The 26,240-nt window shown below is 38.3% G+C and overlaps 1 protein-coding gene across 1 annotated transcript in view; it reads right to left on the bottom strand.

Moving 5' to 3' along the window:
* Positions 1-23,266, bottom strand: part of larp1b (La ribonucleoprotein 1B) — a 37,204-nt gene extending 13,938 nt beyond the window's left edge. The window contains exons 1-12 of the mRNA XM_017302396.1: positions 22,453-23,266; positions 17,426-17,487; positions 14,291-14,347; positions 13,059-13,287; positions 10,549-10,722; positions 8,531-8,656; positions 7,629-7,797; positions 5,102-5,246; positions 4,817-4,994; positions 3,477-3,652; positions 2,708-2,782; positions 1,549-1,911 (exon numbers count right to left, since the gene is read on the bottom strand). Coding sequence (XP_017157885.1) covers positions 1,549-1,911; positions 2,708-2,782; positions 3,477-3,652; positions 4,817-4,994; positions 5,102-5,246; positions 7,629-7,797; positions 8,531-8,656; positions 10,549-10,722; positions 13,059-13,287; positions 14,291-14,347; positions 17,426-17,487; positions 22,453-22,828 — 2,130 coding nt within the window. The 5' untranslated portion in view covers positions 22,829-23,266. The remainder of the gene's footprint in view (positions 1-1,548; positions 1,912-2,707; positions 2,783-3,476; positions 3,653-4,816; positions 4,995-5,101; positions 5,247-7,628; positions 7,798-8,530; positions 8,657-10,548; positions 10,723-13,058; positions 13,288-14,290; positions 14,348-17,425; positions 17,488-22,452) is intronic.
* Positions 23,267-26,240: the final 2,974 nt, after the last annotated feature.

Raw genomic sequence — 26,240 nt, 5'->3', positions numbered from 1 at the left:
TTAAACTTGCAACTGCTTTTTAAAAATTTTGATAGCAGTTCCAGATCATTTTATGCATCTATTTATTATTTTACACTGGTCAAAATTATGTCTAGAGTTTTGAAGCTGACTGCAGTAACTGCTGCCTATCACAGATCAGCCAATGGCTCTCGCTCTTATTTCCCTTCTCCTTATCTCTTCTTTAGCACTTCCTCTCCACATACAACTCATCGTCCTTCTCGAAGAGCTGCAGAAGATCTACATAGTATTTTCAGTTWAATACATAGCTGGAGGCGGGAGGAAAGAATACAGCTGATTCATTTCAGCAGGGTAATGACCRCATGTTATTCTGGCTGCACAAGAGCAAGAGCAAAGCAGTGGAACTCGTCCAATCAGGTTTCCCCCCTTTAAAAAATTAATTGTTTTATTCAAATGCTTGAAATCAGAAGATTTTATGGTGAYAACAGTTTAAGTAATAWTTTTTCAAGTAATTGTARTTTTTCAATAGACAATACTTTTACTATGACTGTTGTGAACGACTGGATGCTGGTGTTATCCCATAAATTCACTGCTCCTGCCCATAAATTACGTTGCATCACGCTGTGTAACGTAGACCTAATGATCTTAAGTGCATGCTTTCTGCAGACGCAGCAGCTTTTYTAAAAGCAGGTCACTCGGCTCTGGAAGCAGCTGTCTGATACGTGAAAGGCTTGTGCAGAAGGAAAGGTTATTTTAGTCCCTCTGCACACATCATGAAGCAACCGCACTGCCAAAGAAAAACTTTACAGTATGTCACCGTACTCAGGGTGGCAGAGAAACTRGGTTCTGCTTACACCTGGATGATCCCATAAAGAATGTTATTACTGACTTCTACAAAGTTGATACATTGTGAGTATTATTGACTTTAACTTACTGGAAAAAGAGGGAAAATGGATGTTTAAGATGCTGTGTGATACACTCAGCTTGTATGACTTTACCAAWAGCYATCAATAACAGCCAAAAAAATGACTGTACCTMAAAGCTTCATGCAGGATTCCACATCTAAGTGCAACTATCAATACATTTATTTGCGCAATTTTCAGCTCTCAAAAATAATTSTAAGGAGTTATATATTTTTAAGTTACAAATRAAATTATTTTCTATAGCATTTTAGTTTCTAATGACTKCGAGAAAGCAAGACTTTCTGCTGATAATCTGGCTCAGTCTTTATTAAGAGCTTACAGGGGCAGGAGCCCAGGGTGCCAAWTTTTGGGGCGTCAGATTTTGGTAGAAAAAACAAAACAAAAAAMCCCCCCARTAAAATCATGCAATTGGAAATGATTAAGCTCGTTTTAATTTATTATGCCGTTAATTGATTTATTACGACAGGCCTAGCGCAAATAAGACTGGAGGGAGATGTAAGTGGAAGATGATGACTGGATCAGAGATGTTGTTTTTGCCTCCAAGTATACATGTCCAACCTGACTATCTCTACATTTTATGTTACGATGTATTTTCTGCATACAAGAAGTATTTAAAAAAAAATTAACTTAAGAGTTAAATAAAGCGGTTAGGCTACYGCTGACTCACCTTGCTGCATTCGATCTGCTCCTCTCCCTTCCACAGGTCCTGTTCATAGTARTACAGCCCGTCGTTGATGGCCTTGGCCAGATCGGCTGTGATCTTGGCCCGGGACTCGTGGTTTCCCGTGCGATCACCGCCGGGGTGTTTGCGGAGGTACGGCGGGGTCTGGGTGACGATGAGGATCTTGTTGACATCTTGGTCGTCCAGCTCGTAGTCCGAGTCGTCTTCGTCCGACCAGTCGGTGAATTTGTTCTTCCTGGGCGCCATCTGCTCCATCTCCTCGTCGAACATGAAGTCCAGCTCCTCCTGGTCTGGTTCGGCCTGAGGMGGCGGCTGGCTGCTCTGAGCAAGGGGGGCCTTGGGTTCCCCCTGGAGGGTGGGAGGAGGTTTGAGGAAACATCAGGTTAAGACTAAAATCTGAGTAGAGTATCCTGCCAAAGTATCCATGCCGTGAGCCAGACTTTAGAAAGGGTTTATAGGGGCAGTAGTTTTTGGGGGCCCCACAGATTTAAAATTTTTTTTTTTAATGAATGCATGTTTTGTAGACACTGTACTTCATATAAGAATCATAGGCTCATATCAGATGAGTTGTAACAATATGTTGAGATTTTTATTAATATAAACAACACAAGTTTTTGAAAATTATGAAGTTATGGTMATTTTTTGGGGAAGGGAGGGAGGGCAACATGGAGTTACTAGCCAAGGAACTTAATAAACCTACCATCATMGGTTCATATCYAACTATGTATGAAACTACAGATTAATGTACTTAGCAATAGAATTTTCATTTAGTGGAAATGATTTCCAGCCCAGGGGCCCAAATCCTTGTAGATCCGGCCCTGTTCATACTCTTCAACTTTACATTTTGTCTAGTTCCAGCCATAAACTACTGGGATTTTCCAAACTTTTCCACAAATAAAATCTGAAAAATGTAGCATGCATTTGCTTTTTCTAACCTGATACAGAAAAGATCAAAAACTGTATGAATACTTTTCAAGCTTTTTCTAGTTTTTCCATCTAAAAATGACATTCAGGCAAAAATAAATGAAGCCGTGGAAAGAATGAATGTTTGAGTGAATGAAAACAAGACATGCAATGAATGAGATGTTAAAGGAAGGAGGACAAACTGGGATGAGTGAAAGTCTGGAGGAAGAAGGAACTCAACTGCAGAGGAGAGGAGGTCGGGTTCAGGCTCTAAGGGAGGAGATGGGCCAGCAGCACACACATCATCGCYGTCATGCTGCCGGCCCAAAACAAAAAACAATAAAAAGGAGAATGCAAGTGATCACAGGAGAGAGAGACAGGAAAACATGGGAAAAACGAGATGAGAGACGGTAAAGGGAAGAGTGATGAATATAAGAGAGATGGATGTTAGTTTTGGTCAAGTACTGAAAAATCTCATTATTTGGACCTATTCATCCGGCAAAACCCAGAAACTGAAACATTGGCCCGTCGTGATAAATTTTGCAAAATGATAAATTGTCCCATAAATTAATGATGATAATATTGTTGTTTTGAGACCCTTGCCAAGTATTATACTGATAATGGCATAGTAATGCAGCTTCGCTGTACCAAAGAATTATTAAACTTACATTTTTGAACACTCCACCCTGGAACTGAAAGATATTTTAAATATAAAAAAAMMAAAAAAAAACAAGAAAAATAAATAAAATGGAAATAAAAACTATTCGCAATTGAAACCATAAATAGTATGGATTATTAAATCTCTAAACAAATGTCCCTTTAAAAAATATCAATCAGAATGGAAATGATCAGGCTCATTATAATTCATCATGCGATTAATTGATATATTTTTCTCTCACTTAAGTTAAAAAAAAAAAAATACTATTGACCAGAAAAAGATTGGTCAGCATTTTCTTCTGCCTCTGTTGGTTATTGACCTACAGCTGGATTTTGTCCCTGCCGTCACTTGCCTTTGATTTTCCGGAGGTCTGACGGTGGCGTTTCTCCACCTGGATCCAGGCGTCCAGGTTGGGTTTGGGCTCAGACGCAGGGCCGTCTTTGGAGTCGTCTGCGGTCGGGAGAGAGTCCTGATTGGACAAGCTGGGTTCAGCCGGGCCAATCAGAGGCTCCTTTACAGGCAATGTAGCTGAAAGTCACACAACAATCGGCTTTATGATATCCACTTATACACTGAAAAACACTGGAAATGGTTTTAGTTCAAAAAGTRTGACATGTTAATACTAAATTATGGATCAAAATAAAAAACACAACTTATTGACTCTCCCCTAACAAAAACTTGAAATCCAGAGAGATGCCAACAGAAAGAAATATTTACTGCTATACAAATTTTAATAACATGAGGACCAGATGAGTTAATTTTGGGGTTTGTTTTTGATGAACAGCTCAAGCTTTAAATGTGCTTTATATGTGTGAAGAGCTTCTTTAATAATCTGAAGAGTGTTTGTTTTGTTCTTTAAATAACGTTTCATTTGAGGAAAGCTCAGATGTGGCTGCTGTAAAAAGTTCCCAGCTTCAATTAATCCACATTTTCTGCTCCAGTGGATATTCAGGGCAGCAGCATATGGCAGAGGAAGTCAGAAAAAACTGAGGTGTGTGTTTTGCTGCTTCAAGAGAATTATGTGTAAAACTAAAGAGAAGCAAATATTCATTTTGTAATTTTTGTGTTTGATTACAGAACTTAAGAGATTTGGGGGGGRAAAACAAATTTGTCCACAGAACCTTCAGATGGCACGCTTTGCCGGTCAGAAACTAACTCATTACWGAATGTATRAAAACCTAGCAGGCGATGCTAACATCAACACTCTTCGATGTGGAAGTTGTAACTGTAGGAAAAMAAATCTCAGTTATCAGTCAGGTGTTCAACAAACAAGTCAGATGAAGCACAAAATTATATTTACTGAATAAACAACACATTTAGAGTAGTAATTAAGATGAAACTGCATAGAGTACATTTTGCATTTAAGATAAAAACACCTTTGTAAGTAAATACGTTTTATACAAAACTCCTCAAGTTGCATAGTTTTAGCTTCACCTGGTTCAAATGAACAAAAGGAATGCTGATATTGCATTTTAAGCAATCACAGCTCAGTAACTTGGGGTCTTTTTTCTGAATCTGTTTTATCTTAATGAATCTGTTTTATCTTAATATGTGGTTTTTGTCAAGGTAGCTCAGTTTTAACAAATGGCTAAAAATTTGTGTTAGAAGTTCATACTTTCGCTTACTTTCTTTAGGAAAATTTCAGACGGGTGCATATCTGAACAATCACTTGGACATAAAAAGAATACTGACCAGCACTGATGGTGTTCAGGTTCTGTCGAGGAACAAACTCAGGGCAGTTGATAAGCTGGGAGAAGTCGGTGCGGGGCGAACCCACGACGGGCGGGGTGGGGATTGGCCAGCGCTCCGGCTCCGTTTTACAGCGTATCTTCTCGTCCACCAGCTCCACTTCAGTGCTGCTTTTTAGAGCCTGCAAGGAGGAGGGGGGGAGAACACATGTGCAGGTTTCAGATTGGACAAAATCCAGGTGTTGAAGCGATTTCTGAAATATCTCGTGTTTGACCTGTGGCGCATTACCTCCATGATGAGGCTGACGTCAGTCGTAAGAGCCTGCACTCTGTGGAAACTTGCAATGAGTGAAATAGGGAGGAAACCATGCGTGTCCATTTTTCTCCTTAGGAAGAAATCCCGCTCCAGGTTGTGGCTGCTGAAGTAGTATTCACTGCAGGAGGAAGGATGTCAGCRTTAACCGCCATTCGTTTTTGACATTTTCCTTTGAGTAGACCATCTCAATTGTATCTTCTCCAGGTCCAACTCTTTGTTAAAAATAATAGGAGAGTTTAAACTGTTGAAATGTGTCATGATGTTTCAAAATGCCAACACCCAAACAGAAATCCCCAAATTGTTTTACTTTTTAAATGAAATTACAGAGATTGCATTAAGTTCAAAGGTTTGAGTATTACCATTTCTTATTACAAAAATAAGAAAGTTGATTTTACATTGTCCAGCAAAATTATTCACTTCTTAAAGTTTGTACTTTTTTAAAATAGAAAAACATTCATGTAAAGTATCTTTGAGTGTTTACAAGAGCACTGCACAAATAAAATGTATAATAATAATTATTATATCGCCCAGCCCTGTTGGTTAATCTGGATTTTATTTAGGCGTACCAGAGTAAAGGGAGATGAATACAAATACATGACACACTTTTCAGATTAATATTGTAAAAAAAAACTATCCTTTACTTCCAATTTAAGAACTAGWGTGCATTATATCTTGATATTGACATAACTATGGGTTAATGTTCTTTTAAAGTCTGAATATGAAAGTCTTGYGTCAGAAGAAGAAAAAAAAATATTGTTTCTAATTTGTAACAGTTTCATTGAAGCGTTTTATTGTAGGGATCAACAAAGAACTGGTTAAAGATCTCTGATACACATAMGATTCAAAAGACAAGAAGAAACATTTCTAGGACTTTAAAATGATTTTGCAGTGATGAATATTGTGACTTCAGCACCAAATGCAGAGCTCTCTCTCTCTTGCTGTCTCTTGCTCATCACACCACTTCATGTCACCATGGCACACCCTCTGACATACAAATATTTGTGTGGAGCTCAGCCTCAGGCACTAAGTAAGCATGAAGAAAAACGGCTGAACTGCAGGGAGATGAGGAGAGCGGACAGGAACGTCCCCTCTCACTATTGTCACCCCCTCTCTTCCTCCCTCATTCCCTGGTTTTCTCTCYCTCCTCCTCCTTATCCTTACAGTTCAGCTCTCAGGCCTGGATGTAATTCCTCGCATGTCCCTTTAGAAGCACTCTGTCTATTTTTAGGAGCTCGGCTCACCCTCAACCTCCACTGGCCAGAGTCTGGTCTTTAAAGAGGCCAGGGCTGTCAAATAGACACCAGGAGCACACTGCCCCCTGCAGGACAAACTCAAATAAGAGCAGATTATCTCATTCTAAGAGGCAGTTATTCAGTTTCAGTTCTGCAGAGCCTGGCCTCAGATGTAATGACTGCAAGTTGAACTCTTGCAAGTCTGAAGGCCCTTTAACAGTATGTTCAATGTAATATACAGTCATATGCAATAAATTAATTTGAAAATGACCTTTCAACATAATTTCTGTATTAAAAATATGTTTTATTGGTCTGATGTAATATTCTATTAATATTACATGTGCTTTCACAACATTTAATAACAAAATCATTTTAATGAACAAAAATGAAGGCTATAAAACAATCTGTGTGTAATAATCCATGTTCTGTGTTTCACTTGAATTCAGAACTGGATTACTGAAATAAATAAACCCCTCAGTAATATTCTAATTTACCTAATATGACATAAAAAATCAGGTTATGACATCTTACAACCACAACCTTTGAGGTTTTTTATGTTCTAAAGCAAAACAAAGGACGTAAATGAAAGAAAATGTTTTGGATTATTTTCCTTTTTTAATTGAACTGAAACTTTTGCTGTGGGTTTGTACATATAAATTGCTGAAGCTCTTTTTGTTGCAACTCCAGCTGCAAGTCCTTTGGTGTCTACAAGTTCTACCAAGCACTGCTGATCATTGTTGATCTAAAACAGCTCAAACTCAATCAGATCAGAACTTCTTTGAACCTCTGATTTTAAGCCTTGGCACCGTTTCACAATTGACTTTAGGTCTGGGCTTGAACTGGGACATTTTAACACATGGATGTGTGCTGGTCTAAACCAGACTCGGTCTTCAGGACGCAATGTCCTCCATGTTTTAGCTGTCTCTCTTACTGCCACACTTTCTTGGCTTTCTTCCGCACAAAGTGTTGACAACTTTTGTTCTCATGTGACCAGACGATCTTCGACATTCACATGTTTGCGGTGTTCCCTCCATGGTTTTCTGAGAGCTTTCTATTAATAATGCCTTTCTTTTTTCCCCCACTCTTCCTTAAAGGTCATCTTTGTCCAGCATATGACTAACACTTGTCCTCTCAAAGGATTCTGCTGCATATCTGCAAGATTAATGTTGGTGCCTTTTTCCTTTGACTTTACAATAATGCATAACTTTGTGTTATTCATTATTGTACGTCCTAAATTTTCAGGTCTCAGAAAGCTGTAAAACACTTACATTTGCCGCTTGATGTATTCTTTGAGAAGCTTTTCATCCACTGTATACATTTGGACCTTGTTGCCGTCGTCATAGTAGTAAACCATGTTGGTACCGAACTCTGTGGGCACCTGAACGGAACCGTCAGATGAGCGAGCGTCTCTATAGTTCAGAGAGTATTCGTACCGACCTGAGGAATCAAGGAAAGTACAAATTAGCCACTCAGAACCATGTTCACAAAGGAAGACAAGATGCTTGAAAAGATAAACTTAAGCAAGTGATTTTCTACATTTCAGACTGACAATGAGATCAACTAAACCAGGATTTTTAGGTATGAAGGAGAGGTGCACCGATAAATCAGCCAGTTAGTAGGCCTGACGCAATTGGCAATAAATCAATTAATCACATGATAAATTATAACGAGATCAAAAATTTCCATTTGTAGAATTTTTTGTTTCTCTTCTTTCTCTCTTTCTACCCAGAACTGGACATTTACAATGTTTTCCAGTTCCAGTGTTAAATTTTCATTAGTATTTAAAGTTTATTGATCTTTGAGAGTGTTTTCTTGTATTATTATGTCTTTACCATTATATTACTTGATAATGGTCTCAAAATCACAATATTATCATTTGCCGCAATAAGTTCTGGGACAATTTATCGTCCAGAAAACGTTATCATGACAGGCCTGGTTTACGAGCAAATCAGCCTCAATTTCTTTATTTTTGGGAGATCGGAAATCTTGATTGACGTCTGAACTTGCGCTGTTAACATCAGTCGCAACACTATCGTCAACTTACCAACTTTTCAGACAGAAAAAAAAAAGAAGAAAAAAATCGGCAGGGTCATAGATCAGCTTTTTAAAGATCGGTGATCGGCCAGAAAACTGTAATCGGTGCACAAATAGCATGAAGAATAATGCCCACCTCGTCCACGACCTCTGCCACGCCCGCGACCTTTCCCCCTGCCTCGTATTCCTCCGCGACCAGTCCCGCCGTCGCTCCGAATGCTGCCGGTGTCGTCTCCGTGGTCCCGAGGCTCGGCTCTCCAACCTTTTTCAGAGGAAGCACATTCTCCTGACTTCGTTTCATACAAGCTCCTCAACCAACTGAATAAACTTCATAGATCAACACCGAAATAAAAACGTAGGGCTGCACAGTAATTAGGACATCTTGAAATGGCAATGAGACAGACCAATACAAACCGGAGTGTAAATGTGAAACGTTTAAAGGATTCATGTAATTAGGACCATTCGTATAAAAACGGCAAAATGATGCACGGTTTTCTAAATTCTTTACGAATAACGTGAAAAGTGCAATGTGCATTTGTAGCTGCTGGGCTTTGAGGATTCAGTGGGGATGGAAAGTATTCAGACCGCTTTAAACTTTTAACTTTGTTTCATTGCAGGAATTTACTAAAATAAAAAAAGTTCATATTATTTCTCATGAATGTACACTCAGCATCCCATCTTGACGGGAAAAACCCTCCCTGAAATGTAAAACTTTTTTGATAATTTATTAAAAAAGAAAAACTGAAATATCAGACATTTAAAGGGGTCTGAATACTTTCCATACCCACTTTATGTCTCTATGGCAACGTTCACACAGCAGGTCTTGATGATTAATTCAGATTTTTGGTTGAAGTCAGATTTTTTTGCCTGGTTGTCCATGATTCTAATTAAATGTGACCACAATCAGACTTCTGTGTTGACTCCATCAAGAAGAACAGAGGTCGCACAGCAGCGCTCCGTTTTTGTAATAATGAATGCTGCTGTCAATGGATCAGTTTTAAAATTGATTCGGTTGCAGGTGCTAACGGTATCGTCACAAGTTGGAGTCTTAAGGGGTGAAAAGTTTGGAATTGGGCCATTCAGACTGCCGTGAAGAGAACGGATAAGGACAAAAAAAATTTAAATTGGCTTTGGATCGTGAACATAGCCTAACAGCTTTGGACATCTATAGACTGAAACTTTTACCCGTTCTTCTTTAGGTCAAGATCTGGCAGATTAGATGGAAAGAGTCTACAAACATCAGTTTTGAAAACCTGTCAAGATTCACCAAAGGATTTAGCTCTGTACTTTGACTGGGCCACTGTGAAGATCGTATGTTCAGTGTGTGGTGTTTTTCTTCCACACAGAATTTTGTAAAATGGGCCAGAAAGTCCAAAAACCATCTGATCAGATCGCCTTCATCCAGATGTTAGATCTGTTCCTTACAAGCTTAAAATGGATTAAATCTTTATATTTATTTAGATAAGTTTAGTTTGTTTTATTTATTTTGTAGCCGTTATGTTTTTATTTACTTTGGGATTTTTGGAGGTCATTTGTTGTTGAAATGTGTTGTGTTGGAAAATACAAAATAAAATTGCTTTAAGAAATAAACAGTTAAATAAAGCTGCATTTGTAGAGTGCAGGACTATTGCTTCTAATAGTTGTCGATAATTTAGTTATGCTGTACTTTGAGTTGGTCTGACACATAAAGCCCTAATTAAACACTGTTATCCGTCGCCTTAACATAATAAAATGTGAGAAAAAAACAAGGGGTGTGAATACTTTCACGAGGCACTGCTAAGCTACTGAAGCTAGTCAAAGATGTATCCGCTCATGATAAAATCTTTTGATCACAATCAATTGCCTATTTAAAACTTGCACAAAAAAATATCATCCTACAAATCTTTCAACTCTCAAAAATAAAATTTTTACTTTATTGAATGAAAAAACAAAAACACATGCAAAGATGAAATAAATTGGAGGTCATGCTTTCATTCAGCCATGCGTTATGGAAAAGAGATCGGTGTAAAAACAAGCAGCGGTTGGGAAAAAGGGGGTGAGTAAACACACGGCTGTGTCAGGGGGTAAAGAGCAGAAAGCTGCACAGTCAAGAAGCAAACAGAGGCAGGGGAAAAGGAAAAAAAAGAAAAAAGAAATGAGTTCCTGGCCACTTACTCCGGCTGTCATAATGCGCCCTGTTATCATGAACCCTTTGATTGGGCGACGTGGGGTTGGACGAGTCGCTGATGGGCGAAGTGTCCGACTGGGCTGGGAACCCGCCGGATGTCTTGTCGGCATCGTCCCGGGAGACTTCCTCCAGCGGCAGAGAAACCCACTTACGTTTGTTACCTAGCCGTGATTGCATTCATGAAATTAGCGAAATTAAGGCTGCAGTGTGTAACCTTTTCACTTTTATTTATAAAAAAATCTGGGTTTTTTTTCATATTTGTTAAAACTGTCACTGTGTTGTGACAGTTTAATATAAGCTGGATAATCTGCGTCAAAAAAAAGAAAGAAAAAGAAAATCTATTTCCTCCCTGACCTACTATTGCTGCCTGAAGAAATGCACCTCTCCCAGTCAAAAACAACCAATCAGAGCCTGGAGGACTGTCTTGGTGCTGTGAATCAACCTAGTGTATGCTATTAAATATTCCAAACGTGGAAAAACAACTCACCATTCCAGGAAAATTGTTGTGGAGAAGTATCTGTAGCATAGCAGCGCGTACAAAAGGAGAGGGCAGAGGAGCTACATTTTTATTCGTCTTACATAATACTGTCATATATAATACTGACATAATGATAATTTGAACAAATATGTAAAGAAAAACATGTTTTTTTGTTAATAAAAGTTACATACTGCTGATTTTATGGGTCATGGGAAAAAACACTTCCCTAACAAATGTATTTAAAAAACACTCCATGAAAAAATGTTTGTTCCTCCATAGAGAAATATGAATCTACATGACATCATTTTGAGCCCCGCAACAGCAGCGCGGTCTCACAGAGAACGATATCCTGATATTTAATGAGTCTTAGGTTACAGTAGTATGATACAAAGCAAAGACAGCAGCAGGATCCTCCACTGCATGAAGAGAACGCTGCCCATCTCTAAGTCACGCCCCTTTGGTTCAACATTACGCTGTGAAAGCACACTGGGTTTTCCAGACAGATCAACTTGCATATTATGAAAGGGACAGTTATTCATAAAGGGGGATTTGGTTGTGTGTTTATTGCAGTACTATTAGGGCTAAAACAATTAATTGTGATGAATCAATTATCAATTAATTAAATAATCGTAGACCAACTTAGTTATCAATTAATTTCAGCAAAAACAACCCATTTGCTAAGAGAACAACTCACTCTGAAGTAATTAACCCAAAGTAATGTACACAAATATGCACATTTTGAATTTAAGATTAAAAAAAGCAGATATTTACAGACAAAAGCACAAACTTTTGTCTGTAAATATCTTTTACTAAATCAAGTTTTAGCTTCACTTGGTTCAAATTGTGGAAAAGAAACAAATCTATTAAGCTAATTTTGCTATCCAATTATTACATGTCGACATCAGGAGGATTTCTTTAGCTGCAACTTTTCCTACAATCAAATATTCACAAAAGAAATGCTATTATGGAATTTTAGACAACGAATTAAATGAGTCATTTATTTTCATCTTTTTATGCATTTCTAATATTGTATAAAAGCACAAGTGGCTAAATGAAAAATCTGCAGTATGTGCCAATTTTTTATCCGATTAATTGGTTAATAACTCAATACCTCAAAATGACTGGAGAGTTCATCAAATGCAAAATCTCAATTGAGATTTTTTTAAATTATTATTATTTAGATAGAAAAAAAAAAGAGTTCAGCCAAAAAGCTCTGAAATATTTTGGAAAAAACAATAAAATGTCTTTGTTCCAAAAGTTGGCAGCTCAGAAAATGTTCTGCTTTTTTTTTTTTTTTTTTTTGCTAGAAATGTTCTTAGATTAATCTCAAAGTTTCTGAGTATTTTTGGCAGAAATGTACTCCTTTTTTCTCTCTTTATCTACAATGATCATAATATTCTGTTGTTAAAAACTGACCATTTGGACACCAGAAACAGTTTCCAAAGTTTCTTTAAATTAATTACACAATTTTGTAAATGTAATAATCTTTCATAGTAAAAGATCCTTAAGTGACTTTCTAACTGTATAGATATTCACGAATTTAATACACTTCCATCAACATAGTTCATGTTATGTTCTCGTTTTAGACACGCTAAAGTATGTGACATTGCAGTCAAAAGGCGAGCGCCTTAAATTAACTCTTCTTTGACGTCTAAAGATGAGAGACGAGTAAAAAGAAACCCAAAAGATATGATTATTAAAGCAGAGCATGCACCAATCTGCACCAATCAGTAATTACAAACAGAGATCATTACGGTTATTAACATGCCTTTTTATACAGGAAAAACCCCCACGGTCAGAAATAAAACCAAGCATGCATCTTTAAATCTTAAAGGCTCTTGACAGCATCTACAATATAATGAAGCTTTTCCTCAGTTAGGAAACAGAATGTCAATCTAAACAAATGCATATTTTTTATGTAAAACTTATACATTTACAGCCGTCAGCAGCCTTATTTAGCTCAATGTTTCCGCAGCATAAGCATGCGTCACAAAGATAAAGAAAGAAAGAAAGACTCACCCTCACCTCCTCTCTTCTTCAGGCTGGAGCTCTTTGAATCCTGTCCTGGTATTGGTTCTCCTTCTTTAGATGGTTCCTCCATTGGATCCACATGAGCCTCCTGGTTCTCCTTGCTCTCGCCTCCATCATGGCTGCTCTCTGATTTCCTGTCCGGTCGCTCTCTTCTCTTGTCCCTTTCTCTGCGGGAGGAAGGCTTCTTCCCGTTGTTGCCGAGGACAGTTTGCTGCTGCTGAACCAGAGACGCGTGTGTTTATTTACGCTTTCACATATTGTCTGTTCTCACTCACTTTTGATACAATAATGAGATGAAAAATAAATACATTTCCAGAGAGAGGAGGTTCTCCTTCTCTATCAATAATTAGGGATAATAATCACTGTAGGATTAGTGCAAAGGCGTAAGAAACTATTTAAAATGGAACCATTTAAAAACACTTTGTCGTTTCTTTTTTCAACCTGCGAAAAGGCGAGAGAGAGCTAAACTTTCAGCAGGTAACAGGAAGGTTATTAGCGAGGTTATGTTTTATCCTTTTAAGCTCTCAAGCTCAGTCATGGAATATGCCAGCGTTTTAAATCTTTGGAAATCTTAGTTATCCTATGAATGCAACATTTTCTATGGAACACAACAATAAAAGCGGTTTTAAAGTCAGTCATTTGACTTTAGTCAGTCAAATGACTGACTAAAGTGATAACTATGCCACATTTTGACTTAATAAAACCTTGAATTGCTGAGAGCAGCTGTTCCCCCATACAGATGACATAACGTCACATTTGCCCCCTAATCTAAATATTTAATGACCAGTCATTTGAGGACAGAGAAAAAAACCAACAATCTGAATGTTTTTTTCTAATTTCTTATATTTCATAGAAAGAAAGCAAAATTGGCTAATATTTTCATTGGTTGCTGACCGTAAAGCTTGGATCTTTTACTCCTTACTGAAAACTCTTCGTAAATGTCAAATGAGGAACCCAATCACGATTCAAGAGGCTAATGGGGCTAAAAATCGTTAGTATCTGCCTCTGTACCTCAAAAACTAAAACAATAATAAAAGTTTAAACCAATTAAATATAATTAATGCAAAACACTTCCTTTTCTTTAGTAATTGGACAAGAAGTAAAGTCTGGAACATCCCTGTTTTTTGTCTTTTTAACACTTAACACTAAACCGAATTTGCTGCTTTTCAAGAATGTGTAGGAACCCTGAAAACACACTTTTACACACACATACGCCATACCTCTTTAGCGAGTTCTCCTGGTGTGGGCCAGTTTGTGATATCGCTGAAGTCACTGGACTGTTAAAACAAAAACAACATAATTTGAGTGTTCACATGCGGCGCCAGCAGCTGCCATTTATTCTAACATGTAACATGGCGTGTTGGGACAGGTACCGAAAGAAAAGGAGATCAGAGGTCTTTCTGCAGAGGAAACACAAACAACGACAAACAGACAGAGGCTCATCCAGTCATTGTGGGTCCTGTCAATTTGGGCAAGCTGATAGGAGATCAAGTTAAACGAACACAGAGTGCAGCTGGACTTTACTGTATGTGCAAAGAAGGAAAAAAAATCCTTCAGTCTCATGGCATCTGAAAAGGCAGCCGGCGTTTACAGTGGATCTAGATAGAGAGGAAACGAAGATGAGGGAAAGATTTCCTCAAGGTTGCTGGGACTTTCAACCAAAAGTTACTGGTCCAGCTCAATATTCTAGGGCTAATCCAAAGCATTCGCAGAATAGAGATTTTAGTGATATCTGGGTTTGAAACGATTCCAACTGCAGTGTAGTAATCAATCATTTTTAATTAATCACGATTAATTGGTTATTAAAAATAATCGTCAACAAATTTAGTAATCTATTAATCGTTTCCCAGGGTATACAGGCACTAAAACAAAGGGTATTTAATGAAAGGACAACTTATTCAGCAGTAATAATTAAGGCACTACAGGATACATACTACATTACAGTGTAGTAAGTTTAGTTGTTTACTGCACTCTAATGATCACTACAGTGTCATTACAGTGACACTGTAGTGATCATTACATTGTAGTGTAATGATCTCTACAAAGTGATTATTAGTGCTTTCAACTGTAAAACACACAATTATACTTTTTAGCTTGTTTAAATTTTAATTAATAAAACCGTCTGAATCAGTTATCCAACGAGAAATCGGTTGATGACTTCTCGGGATTCGTGAGGCGCGTTCCGGTATAAAACAAAACATCCAGATCGCATACTAACCCTCTTCTACGTAGTACAGTGTTTCTCAACCTTTTTTGGGCCAGCGCCCCCCTAGCCTTTATCCAGGTCCCTCACCGCGCCCCATCAAAGAATTTGTAGTCTACTCTGCACTGAATATTATTTTATTATTAATATTACTCTCGCTGTTGTCGATGTTGTGACGTTTCTGGATTAATCGTTAAAAATAATTTTCCAGAGAATAAAAAAGCCATGAGAATATAAATGATTTTCACAGGTGTCCAAGAAAAATCCACTGAATGGACATTCAAGTTAAAATTGGTAGGCCTAACAGCAGTCAATCAGAGTGGAAAAAATATTCTTATTCTTTTCCATTTTCTAGTTAACTATTACAAAAAATGACCAGATAAAAGATGTACACAGCAATGCCAGTTTATATTTTGAACTACTTGCAAAACGACTGAGCTCTGCAACACTAAAACATGGATAGAACTGTAACTACATTAATCATAACTCTTCTTCTCTTCAGTGTTTCTGGTGGTGCAGCTCTGTGCTGCCTTCAGGAGAATGGGACATCAGAGTATCATCCATAAAACTTCACCCACATGGCATTTACTGTGTAAACCAGAGCTTTCAGTGGAAAAACTAAAGTTCCAGGTCCTTTTAATGCCATACAAATATGAGACAGAAACATGGATTATATCTTTATATAGACCTGCCTATTGATTTATAGATTAATAGTTCGTTGCTCCGTTCTATGTCACGGTTCTCCTGTTTCAGAGTTTTGCGCAACGTGCGCATCGTCTTTGTTTTTTTTTTACCCCATAAACGCGGAGCGGCCGGGAAGCGCGTATTGATGGAGAAAAGCAGACTGACGTAAACCTTTTAGCTCTGGTATTCTGATGATTGAAATTCAAAAGTGCTGTGGTGCTACCAGATCACTTACAGAACCGGTGTTAACTCTATAAAATGAACGCTCTCTATCGAGGTATCACCCATGGAGGGATTTCTTTATTTAAATGGGTTCATTTTTCAGAGGGATACAAATTGAGGGTATCGTTACACGTTTATCAGAGCGATGTTCCGTTGTCCTTCCATGGAAGCGGGAAGCAACCAGACGTTAAAACGCTAATATAAGTGACTGCTTTGACAAGATTTTGGCAGATCACAGCACTGCCAAAACATGTGTACAAAGATACTCAATAAAACATAATATATTTGAAAATCAGACACCAGACAAAGTGAATCACAGTAACGTCATCAGCCGGTGTAAAGCTGAACTGATGCGGTGAAGCAGGAGCGGAGCTGCGCCAAGAAGCTAACAAACACTGAATAGTGTTTGTTAGCTATTCAGTCAAGCATGATTTAATGTTACACAATAGAGTTTTAGCAAGTTGCTCAAAGTCTAAACTGGTATTGTTGTGCATATAAGGTGTAAAGTTTACCTTTGACCAAACGCCCCCCAAAGGCATCCCAGTGCCCCCCTTTTGTAAAAATTTCCGCCAGTGCCCCCTGCCGTCCTCTGAACGCCCCCCGGGGGGCGGTACCGCCCACGTTGAGAACCGCTAATATAATAACAATATAAACATTTCATTGATTGACAACTAAAGTGTGTTGCATTCCCTGTCAACAGTTTTCTTCAGCAAGTCAGAGTAACCATGTTTAAAGATTTCTAACGTGCCTAAATAAACAAAAGATTAAAGATTCAACATTGACTCCATAATTACCCTAAAGGGTTAGTAAAATATATTCACAGTCAATTTGAGAACTACTTAATCTCTATATTTAGGTATTATGCTATGGTAATTATCCTTAAAAATGTGTAGTGGAAAAACGGGTTGGAAAAGCAAACAGAACCAGAGGATAGCAGCTCGAACCGGTTAACATTTAGCAGCAGATGGTGATTTCTCACTCTCTGTGTGTTTTAACACCTGAAGTCAGAATTATGGAAATGTAGATGAAGACTTAGAAGAATCTAAATGTTAATTTATTTGCAAGTTAAAACAGGTGTTTGTCAAATACTAAGATAAAAAAAAGAGGCATGATGTGATAATTACTGAACATTTCTGGAACAATATTCATTTAGAAAACATGGTCAAGTTGATCCTATGTGAAAGTATTTGGACGTGTATTTGCAGAAAATGTGAAAACTTAAAAACAAAATTAAAAACAGTGTTACCTTGCTGGGTTTTCTCACTCTGGGCTTGCTGGCTCGGACCACTTTCAGAGCGTTTTGTTGATCTGCGCACAGATGATGGATAATAGAAACAGACATCATTAAATGTGGCAGGCAGGAGCAAACCAAAGCAGACAGAAGGTACAGCTCCACAAGAAATGCGAGTAGAAATCGGTTGCTCAACACCGCGGTTAAAAAGTCAACTCATCCACTCTTGCACAGTCTTTCTGTGCTGTTTGGGGAGCATAGGGAAGAAGAACTAAGTACTTAACCCCACAGGGAGTGAAGGAGTGTAAGTTGGGGGTGATTAGAGTGCAGACAGCGGCGGCACGCCGTGCGGCTGCATCTCTGCAGGCTGGGAGTGGCTCCTATCGCTCAGCAGAGGATGGCTGGATTGATAAGACACACTGGGCACACACACACAGGCTTCCATGTGAATGGGTGTATGCCTGACTGGGTCTGTGTGTGTGTGTGTGTGTGTGTGTGTGTGTGTGTGTGTGTCCACCCACGGAGCTAGATGTACAGTAACCCTGTAAACTGATGCCTAGGCCAGAGAAGGCTGCTTCAAATTTAGCTCCCCCTGGTTGCTCTCCGCTCCGACACACATTCACAACTTTAGCTGAGGGGGGTTCGAGACCACCACTTTCACCAAGAGCCTCATAGCAGCAGAAAGAACACATACACATATGCAAAGGCAAATGTTAACTATGAGAATGAAAAAGATTGTTGAGCTCACTGATGAAGCAATCAGGAGAAAGTAGCCAATTCAAAGCTGAAATTCCAAGAAACTTGGCTTCTGATTTGATACATTTTTAGTTCAGGAGATTAAGAATCTAGATACTCACTTTCTCAGACTGGCTCTTTAGCTCTTTAAAGCTGAAGTGTGTCACTTTTATGAATTAGTATAGTGTTTGTTGAAACTGTCACTATAGCATAGCAGCACACAATGTGTGGGGAAATAAAACAAAAACAAAAACAAGCTCCTATGCCTTCTCCCAGCGCTAACTAGGAACAACCAATCACATAAAGGAGGCTGGTCTTAGCGCTGTCAATCACCCCATCCATTCCCTTTGACAACTGCTACACTGTAACTTAGTTAATGCTATGGCTAGTTAGCATGGCCACTGATGACCATAGATAAATGGTAAGTTGTTTCTCCACCATTAGTACATTTAGTAACGTGTTCACAAGAATAATTGACAGCTCTAAACCCCTCCTCCAGTCTCTGATTGGTTGTTTTTGATTGGGAGCGGTGCATTTCGTCAGACGGCCAGAGCAGCTCAGGGAGGAGGTGGAGTAGATGGATCTTTTCACAGATTATCTGTCTCATATTACACTGTCACAGAGTGGTGACAGTGTAATATATAGTATACACATCAATATAAAAATATCAAATAATATATTATGAGATAATATAAAAAAACCAACATAATTTTTTTTTTTAAATAAATGTTACATTCTGCAGCTTTAAGATACTCTTCCACCATGGTGTTTTCAGCAGGTGTGCACAGTCCACTCCATTAACCCCATGCAAATAAAAACCTCCGGATTCAGTCTTAGGAAAATCTTGGACACAAACAGAACTGCTGTTCAGAGACTCTTCTTTAAAAGAATGCGTCTGTTAATTACATGTTGAACTTTAATATAATAATCCCTCTTGTAGTCAGATGTGCGAAAAGGCTGCTTTATGTAGCCTTAGGTAAAAGATGCACTTTTAGGTAAAAGATGCACTTTTACCTTCTTGAATCATCTCTGGGATCATTTATGCCGACCTGGTGAAGGCTACAGCGCTCTAAGCAACACTGGTTAAAGGTCAAGTCCCTGCAAAATGTCTACTTTAAATTTTTTTATCTTTTTTTTTTCTTGTTCTTGTGAGACTGTGAACATTTGCGTACCTGGTTTCAATAATGCTATAGCTTATTTATGTCCATCATTATGAACACACATCATGCAATAGTAATCATTCAAATACACGACAGGTTTAGCATACACGTCAATAAAAATGAATTACAGTTTATGCAAAATGTTAATAAATGTACAAAATATACAATAATAAACCATTCCAGTTATAGGTATCCTACAGAGCCTTTCAGATTCTTTGAAAGGACTTAATTTTGTTGAGCTCCAGAGAGGTAATGGTAGAGATCCACTCTTTCATTCAGAAATAATTCACTATTTTTAGGAGGATTGGGGGAATTAGCATCAATTCAACTTCATCATACCTGGAAAAATATTATTGTCCCTCATTGTAGAATTAAAAGAACCTAGAGGAGAAATAAAAGCAGTCAAATGAAGTCTTTGATTTTTAAACTACTGCAGTAAAAAAAAATTAATAATTGATTTGAACAACAATTACAGGTTGTGAGGAACTAACTAAAGCCTTCATCTAAAAATAAATCCATGTAAAAAAAAATTACATTAATGTTTTTTACCTTTCAGAAGACGCATCAAGTCTGGAAACTCAATCTTTTTCTATTTTTAATATTAAATGTTCTCTTTATTTAGCAAACCCTGCATCCAGAAAGAATTTGGAGCTTCACTTGTTCCACATTTTATGTTACATTATTCCTAAATTGATTACATTTCTATGTCAATACCATACTTTTTTCTTTTTACAAATTTATTAAACATAGGAAATTGCTGTAGGATAAGTTGTCCTAGTAATTATTTTGATAAACATTAATATTGCTGTTTTGAGACCGTTTTGATGTAATACATTGATAATGTATTATCAACATATTACGTAATAATAATAAGTTTTCTTCTCAAAAGCCAATAAACTTTAATTTTGTAAAGAACACTTAAGGCTAGAACTGGAAGAGATTTTAAATGTGCAAAAAAAAGAAAGAAGCAGAAATAAAACATTTAAATGGAAATAAAAATCATGTACAACAGAAACCATAAACAAACAGGCTTTAGACAAAATTACCTTTAAAAAAATGTGAGGAAGGAACTTATTGAGCTCATTTTACTGTATCCTGCGATTAACTGATTAATGTCTCATTGCGACAGGCTTAAACCTACTAAAGGACTCATGTTTACTTGTGTATTCAGAGTCTTTGCTATGACGTTTTAACGTGAACTCAGGTGGATCCTGTTATTGCTGCTCTAAACGTCACAGCATGACTCAGAATCTCAGTCAGAATCTGAAGGTCCGTCTATCTGAACTCCGCCGTTCCTCTGTGGAGAGAGGAGAACCTTCCTGAAGGACCTCAAGCTCCACCTGTATGGTGAAGAGTCCACTCCGTAGAAAAGCAACATGGCGGCCCGTCTGGAGCCGGCTGGAAGGGCCCTGGAGGACTCAAAACTGCCAGGAACAAGACTCTCTGGTCTGGTGAGACAAAGACTGGACTCTCTGGCATGAAGACCAGATGAGCTGCTAGGAGGAAAACCAGGCATGGCTCATCCCCATGGGGAAGCACGGGAGTGGCAGCATCAAGCTGGGTGAAAGCAGTAGGTTCAGAACCTCTCTGAGAACGTCCTGGAGCGGCCGGGCCAGAGTCCAGGCTGGGGTTCGACTGTACATCTCAGGAGAGATCAGAAAATGGCTGACAGACGTCTGTGATGGAGATGGAGACGTTTGGCAAACAAGAAACTGACCAAGAAAAGCTCAGTCAGCTGGTCATGCCGTATGCAAGAAGTTCCTGCTAAAACTGCATTAAAATAATGAGAAAAGGCTGGGAATACTTATGTACATGTGATTTCTCAGTTTGTTGTTAATATACTTGCAAAAAACAAACTTTTGAAGTTATTGCAGGTTTTTTTAAATGAATTTAGTCCATTTTTAAATGTGGAAAAACGTGAATATTTGCTTGATGCAAGTTAAACCCAGATTAGCTAGGATGAAAATAAAAGCTGCTCTAAAAGATGCTGAGACCAAAGTCAACTTCTACTGTGTATATTCGATCAATATACAGATTGATGTTTATTTAAAAGCCCCATTTCATTTTATCGTCTCAACAAGCTCCTTGTTCACAATTATTTTTTACAAAGTTTAGTTTTGTTAAACATTACAAAAGTCTATTTTTTTAACAATACCAAAAGCTACATTTTATCCAAAAGTCGTTTTGTGGAAATTAAAGGTAAACTGTGTATGCCATAATGTGGAACCCTGAATCTGTTTTACCAGCTGTTCATGCATCTTGTTAACATATGTTTTAAGTGCAGCTGATTGTTTTAGATATTTTTGTGTGAAAGTGTAAAAAAAACCCAACCCAACAACAAAAGGGAGATCCTCTCATAGAATATCTATCCTCTCATAGAATATCTATTATCTATTAACACAACAAAAAGTATTACTCAACCTTAAGTCCTCATTTGTCTTTCTACCTGTTCATCTATTTTAAACCTAAATCGTTTCTCCGATTCCGGAAAATTAAAAGTAGATCTTCAATAAATGTTAATATTTTTTAACCATACAGATATTCGACTTCCAGCAGATCCGTCTGTTAAAGCACCTTGTTCACATACGTGTTACTCTCACTAGTGACAGCGACCCGGTGGGAGGAACGGCAGGCTGCCAGGCCATTGGACATGCGAAACGTGCCTTTACAGCAGCAGAGGCTGCTAGCCAGTTGGCTTTAGCTTCAACCAGCGAGACGAGCTAGCTGCTCGAAGCTGAAGCGTCGATTTTAGCTCAAATCGAGCAGCTTTTGAGCTACTACCTCCCCCCAAAAAACAACAAAATACTCCCATTCCACTGCCAGAGATATCCCTGTGGGGATCGGAGCAACATAACAGCTAGCTGGTGGTAGCTAAAAGAAGTAGCAGTTGTCAGCAATCAACACGTGGTGCTCATGAGCAACCCGAGCACGGGGGGGATGGGGCAAATATGTTGCTAACACTTAGCTGACATCCTAATTGTTTAATTACATTTGGCTAAAGCCACCGTGAGATGAGCTGACAGTTCATATTGCGGTGGGTTTCTCAGGAGTGAAGCGTTCAGAAATGCCTCGACAACGTGACACATTTGCTGCGGACCGCATTATTCACTTTCCCCCCCTCGTCTATAAAACATGGGAGCAGCTCACCTGTCTCCTGGGACCCGGAGTTGATGTTGTTGACCGGCACTCTGCCCGTGGTTCTGTTAGTCCACGGGTTGACTTTCGGCGGAGGGGCTTCTACAACTTTCTTCTTCACCGCCTCGACAGCCGAGTCAGCGTTACCGCTCTGTTCGTTTTCTTTATCGTTTTCTTTGCTTTTCTTATGTGTGTCCGCTTGGCTCTTGGTCGACTCTTGCTTGTGGTCGTCCGCTTGCTGCTTCTCCGTGCCCCTTTGCCCCGGCTCTTCTTGTTCTTTGTGCATGTGAGCTCCCTCCGACTTGTTTTGGTTTTTGTCCTGCACCCCGCTGGAGCTGCTCGCTGTCAAACCCGAGTCAACCTGGCTACACTCAACCTCGGTGGACATCCTGCTGGTTTCCTGACAGCGCACGGTGTCAAAGCCAGTGTGGAGTCTTGGTTCTTGTTTTACGTGCAAAGAGAAAAGTCGTGAACAGCTCGGGGGGTGACCACATCCACTCGAGGCAAACAAAATTTGGGCTGGACCTCGCTAGCCCGCTAGCCAAGAAGCTGCTGCAGCTAACTGTTAGCTAGCCTAGGACCATGCAGAAGCCAGCGAGCCCGAGTCAGAAGCTTTTTCCCGCGATATTTAACAGTTTCATATCATTTAACAGTTTCCTCCGAGTGTGTAGTTAGCTTCAATAAACGCGACAAGCCCTTGTTTGGTTCTTTGGGACTTTTAATAACTTTAGAGAGAGAGAAAAAAAAACCTACTACAGCGACCTCCTCTCTTAGTGTCTAATTTCACCTCCACGCTACCAGCAGCCAGCTCGTGCAGTAAACTCTCCTAATTCTGTAAACACTGACTCTGCTGCCCCCATCGACCGTCACTGGGAACTACATGCAAATATTTACAACTGCTTTTGAACACATTATGGAATAACTTTTACCGAGCTGTGTCTTTATCCCGTCTATTTGTGGTCATGTATCAATTTTACTAACGTGCATAGATTGAATTAAAACTGCGACAAGTGAGTATTTAAAATAAACTATTTAATATATTTGGTGTAAAAAGTAGGCAATTGCATATTCACTGTTATGAACTATAGCGAATTAAAATTCCTTTTAGGAAAAATTGAACGTCAAACTAATTTCTTCAGTTTTATTTCTTTTCCAGTAGTAGTACTGGTGCCTTTGTTGTATTAACCTTCTGAAACCAATTTAAATATATATTCAAATATTCCCATCTAAATATAATATAGATATAACATTATCTGTTAATGTTATATAATGTAAATATATAATGGTATCTATTTAAATCATCAAATTTATTACTATATTATTATATAATATATATTATAATATGATATAGCTGTATTATAATATAGACGTTACTATATTATACCTATCATTTAGATATACATAATATTACCTACTATATCTAAATATAAAAGATATATTACATGTCTATTATATTAAAATATTTGATGACAAAAACAAAGAAATCTTTAATTGGTAGTTGTATGTTTAGTAGAATACTTAATCTCTAAACTCATTCCTTTATAAAGAAATGGCAACAGATAAAACATTATCACTATGTGCAGAAGAAAACTACTGCTGCACCTCAGACTGACCATGCCTTCGTCAAGCTGAAACACGGTGGTGGTATTATTATGCTGTGGGGATGCTTTTCTTCAGCAAAGAAAGTGTCATTAGTAAGATTTAATGGAAAAATGGATAAAGCTGCAAAACATACAGCCAGAGATACCATACACTGGTTTAGATTAAAACAAATTCACTTTAGAAAGCTCGGCCCTGAACACAACTTTTGGGACAATTTGAAAATTGCACTTCTAGATGATGTCAGTCCAGTGTGACTGAGTTTGAGATATTTTCTTGCAAATAAATCTTCAACAATTTCAATTTCCCAATGAGCAAAAGTTTCTAGAAGCACATCGCAAAAGTGTTACAGCTGAGTAACGACCGAAGGGGCAGAAGAAAAACGCACACAGCTGGCATTGATCCGTGGCTTTTAAAATGAAAGTTTCCAGTTTTTATCTGTACACCACTTTAAAAGCAACGTATCATTTTCATTCAAATTTAGAATAATGCACAACGTAACATTAAACTATCAAATCAATTGACAATAAAATACATTAAAGTTAGTAGTTGTAACACGAGTTCAAGACACTTCGGATTTGTAGAAAAAAACAACAAAAAAGTTTTTCTTATTGAGTGATGAGTTCCTTATCTTTTCTTAAGTGCTTTTCAGCTATAGATATAGAGGGAACCAGACACTCGGGCCAATTCGACTGTTTGTGTTTCACTCTGCTTGTCAAATTGCACACATTAAAAATCTGAAAGCAGAGTCATCACTATCAGATCAGATGACACGTTTCAAAGTCTGGTGTAGATACAAGCTGCTGGAGAGATGGAAAAAGATGTTCAGTCATAATGTGTGGGAGCATTTAACTCCAGTAAATTGTGAGGGTACATGAGCAGTAGAATTACACATCAACCTTCCACAAAATATCAGAACGGAATCATAGAAAAATGGGCAAAGTTGTATTTTCTTCAGATACCATTGGAAGAACAAAACGGGGTCAAAAAATATTTGACAAATTTCCAAATTCATGTTGCTGTTGTTTTCTTGTGACACTTAAATGTTTTCAGACCTTCAGTCAAAGGTAATAATAATAACCAGAGTAGTTGCACATTTGCTTTCAACTGATGATCTTAATTATTAAAGGGTCAGTGTTATGCAAAATAAAAAAATTTCAGCTTTACATCATGTTACGATCTTATTCCCTCATCAAAAACATACCTGGGGTGTTCCCTTGATTCTTTTCTGCATGTTTGAGGAATGCTTTAATCTCTATGGCAACCACTCAGCTGTGCAAAACCCCTGGGTGAACCTAGCTCCACCTTCAACGACAAAGCTCCCCCTCAGAGCTGCAGTTTCCAAGCCTTCAAGCTTTGAACCTCCTCCCTTCCTGCCCCCTCAGCTCCTTCAGACTAGCCAGCAGTAATTAGCAAACACCTGATGGAACTGCTCATCTGCTGAGCTTGCTATAAAAGCTACTTCTCTGTGCAATGCTGGTAGAAATGTTGCTATAGGGTTAATAAATGAGCCATGTGGTGATGACTTCCTGAAGGCAGAGTTTCAGGAAGAGTTTGAGTTGTTAAAGAGACAGGCCCAACAAGCCGTTACAGAGACGTTAAAGCATATAGTCAAACTTAAGTCATATTAGGTGTATACAGCATTTTTATAACAACTGAAAGTAACACAGTTTCTGGATTGAGCTATAAAATAATACGATATGGCTAGAAAACATATAATACTGTCCCTTTAAGGCAAATCAAGACACTTTTGTCTTAGCATTCCACATAATATTTTCTGCAATGTCTAAGAGATCATCAGGATGTTTTTTTTGGTAAACGTGAGCTTGGTCTGTGTTTACTTTTTGGTCAGCAGGTGTATTGACTTTGGAATTTCATATGGAAGGCATTTTAACCGGCCTCTTTCTTACTGTCAGATCATGGACACTGATGTGAACGGAGGAAACATAGACCTGGAGTGCTTGCTCAGGGTGAGAGTCATTTTGGTAGGCTGGTCACCCCTGGGAAGGTTCATCACTGTTCCATGTTTTTTTTTCCCTCACTGAGGTTAACTAACTTTTTTAAATCTTTCTAGACTGATACATGTCAATCACTGTTTCTCACCTGTTTTTGAATTTCTCTGGCTAATGGCTTGAGTGGCCTTTCAGTCCAGTTTGATACAGTGAGTGTTTCACTGTGGGTGGTAACTCTGCCTTCAGCAG

The sequence above is a fragment of the Poecilia reticulata genome, linkage group LG22 (assembly GCF_000633615.1).
Source record: "Poecilia reticulata strain Guanapo linkage group LG22, Guppy_female_1.0+MT, whole genome shotgun sequence".
Classification (NCBI taxonomy): Eukaryota; Metazoa; Chordata; class Actinopteri; order Cyprinodontiformes; family Poeciliidae; genus Poecilia; species Poecilia reticulata.
The sequence above is the reverse complement of the archived record's forward strand: the minus strand, read 5'-3'. Positions and strand labels throughout refer to the sequence as shown.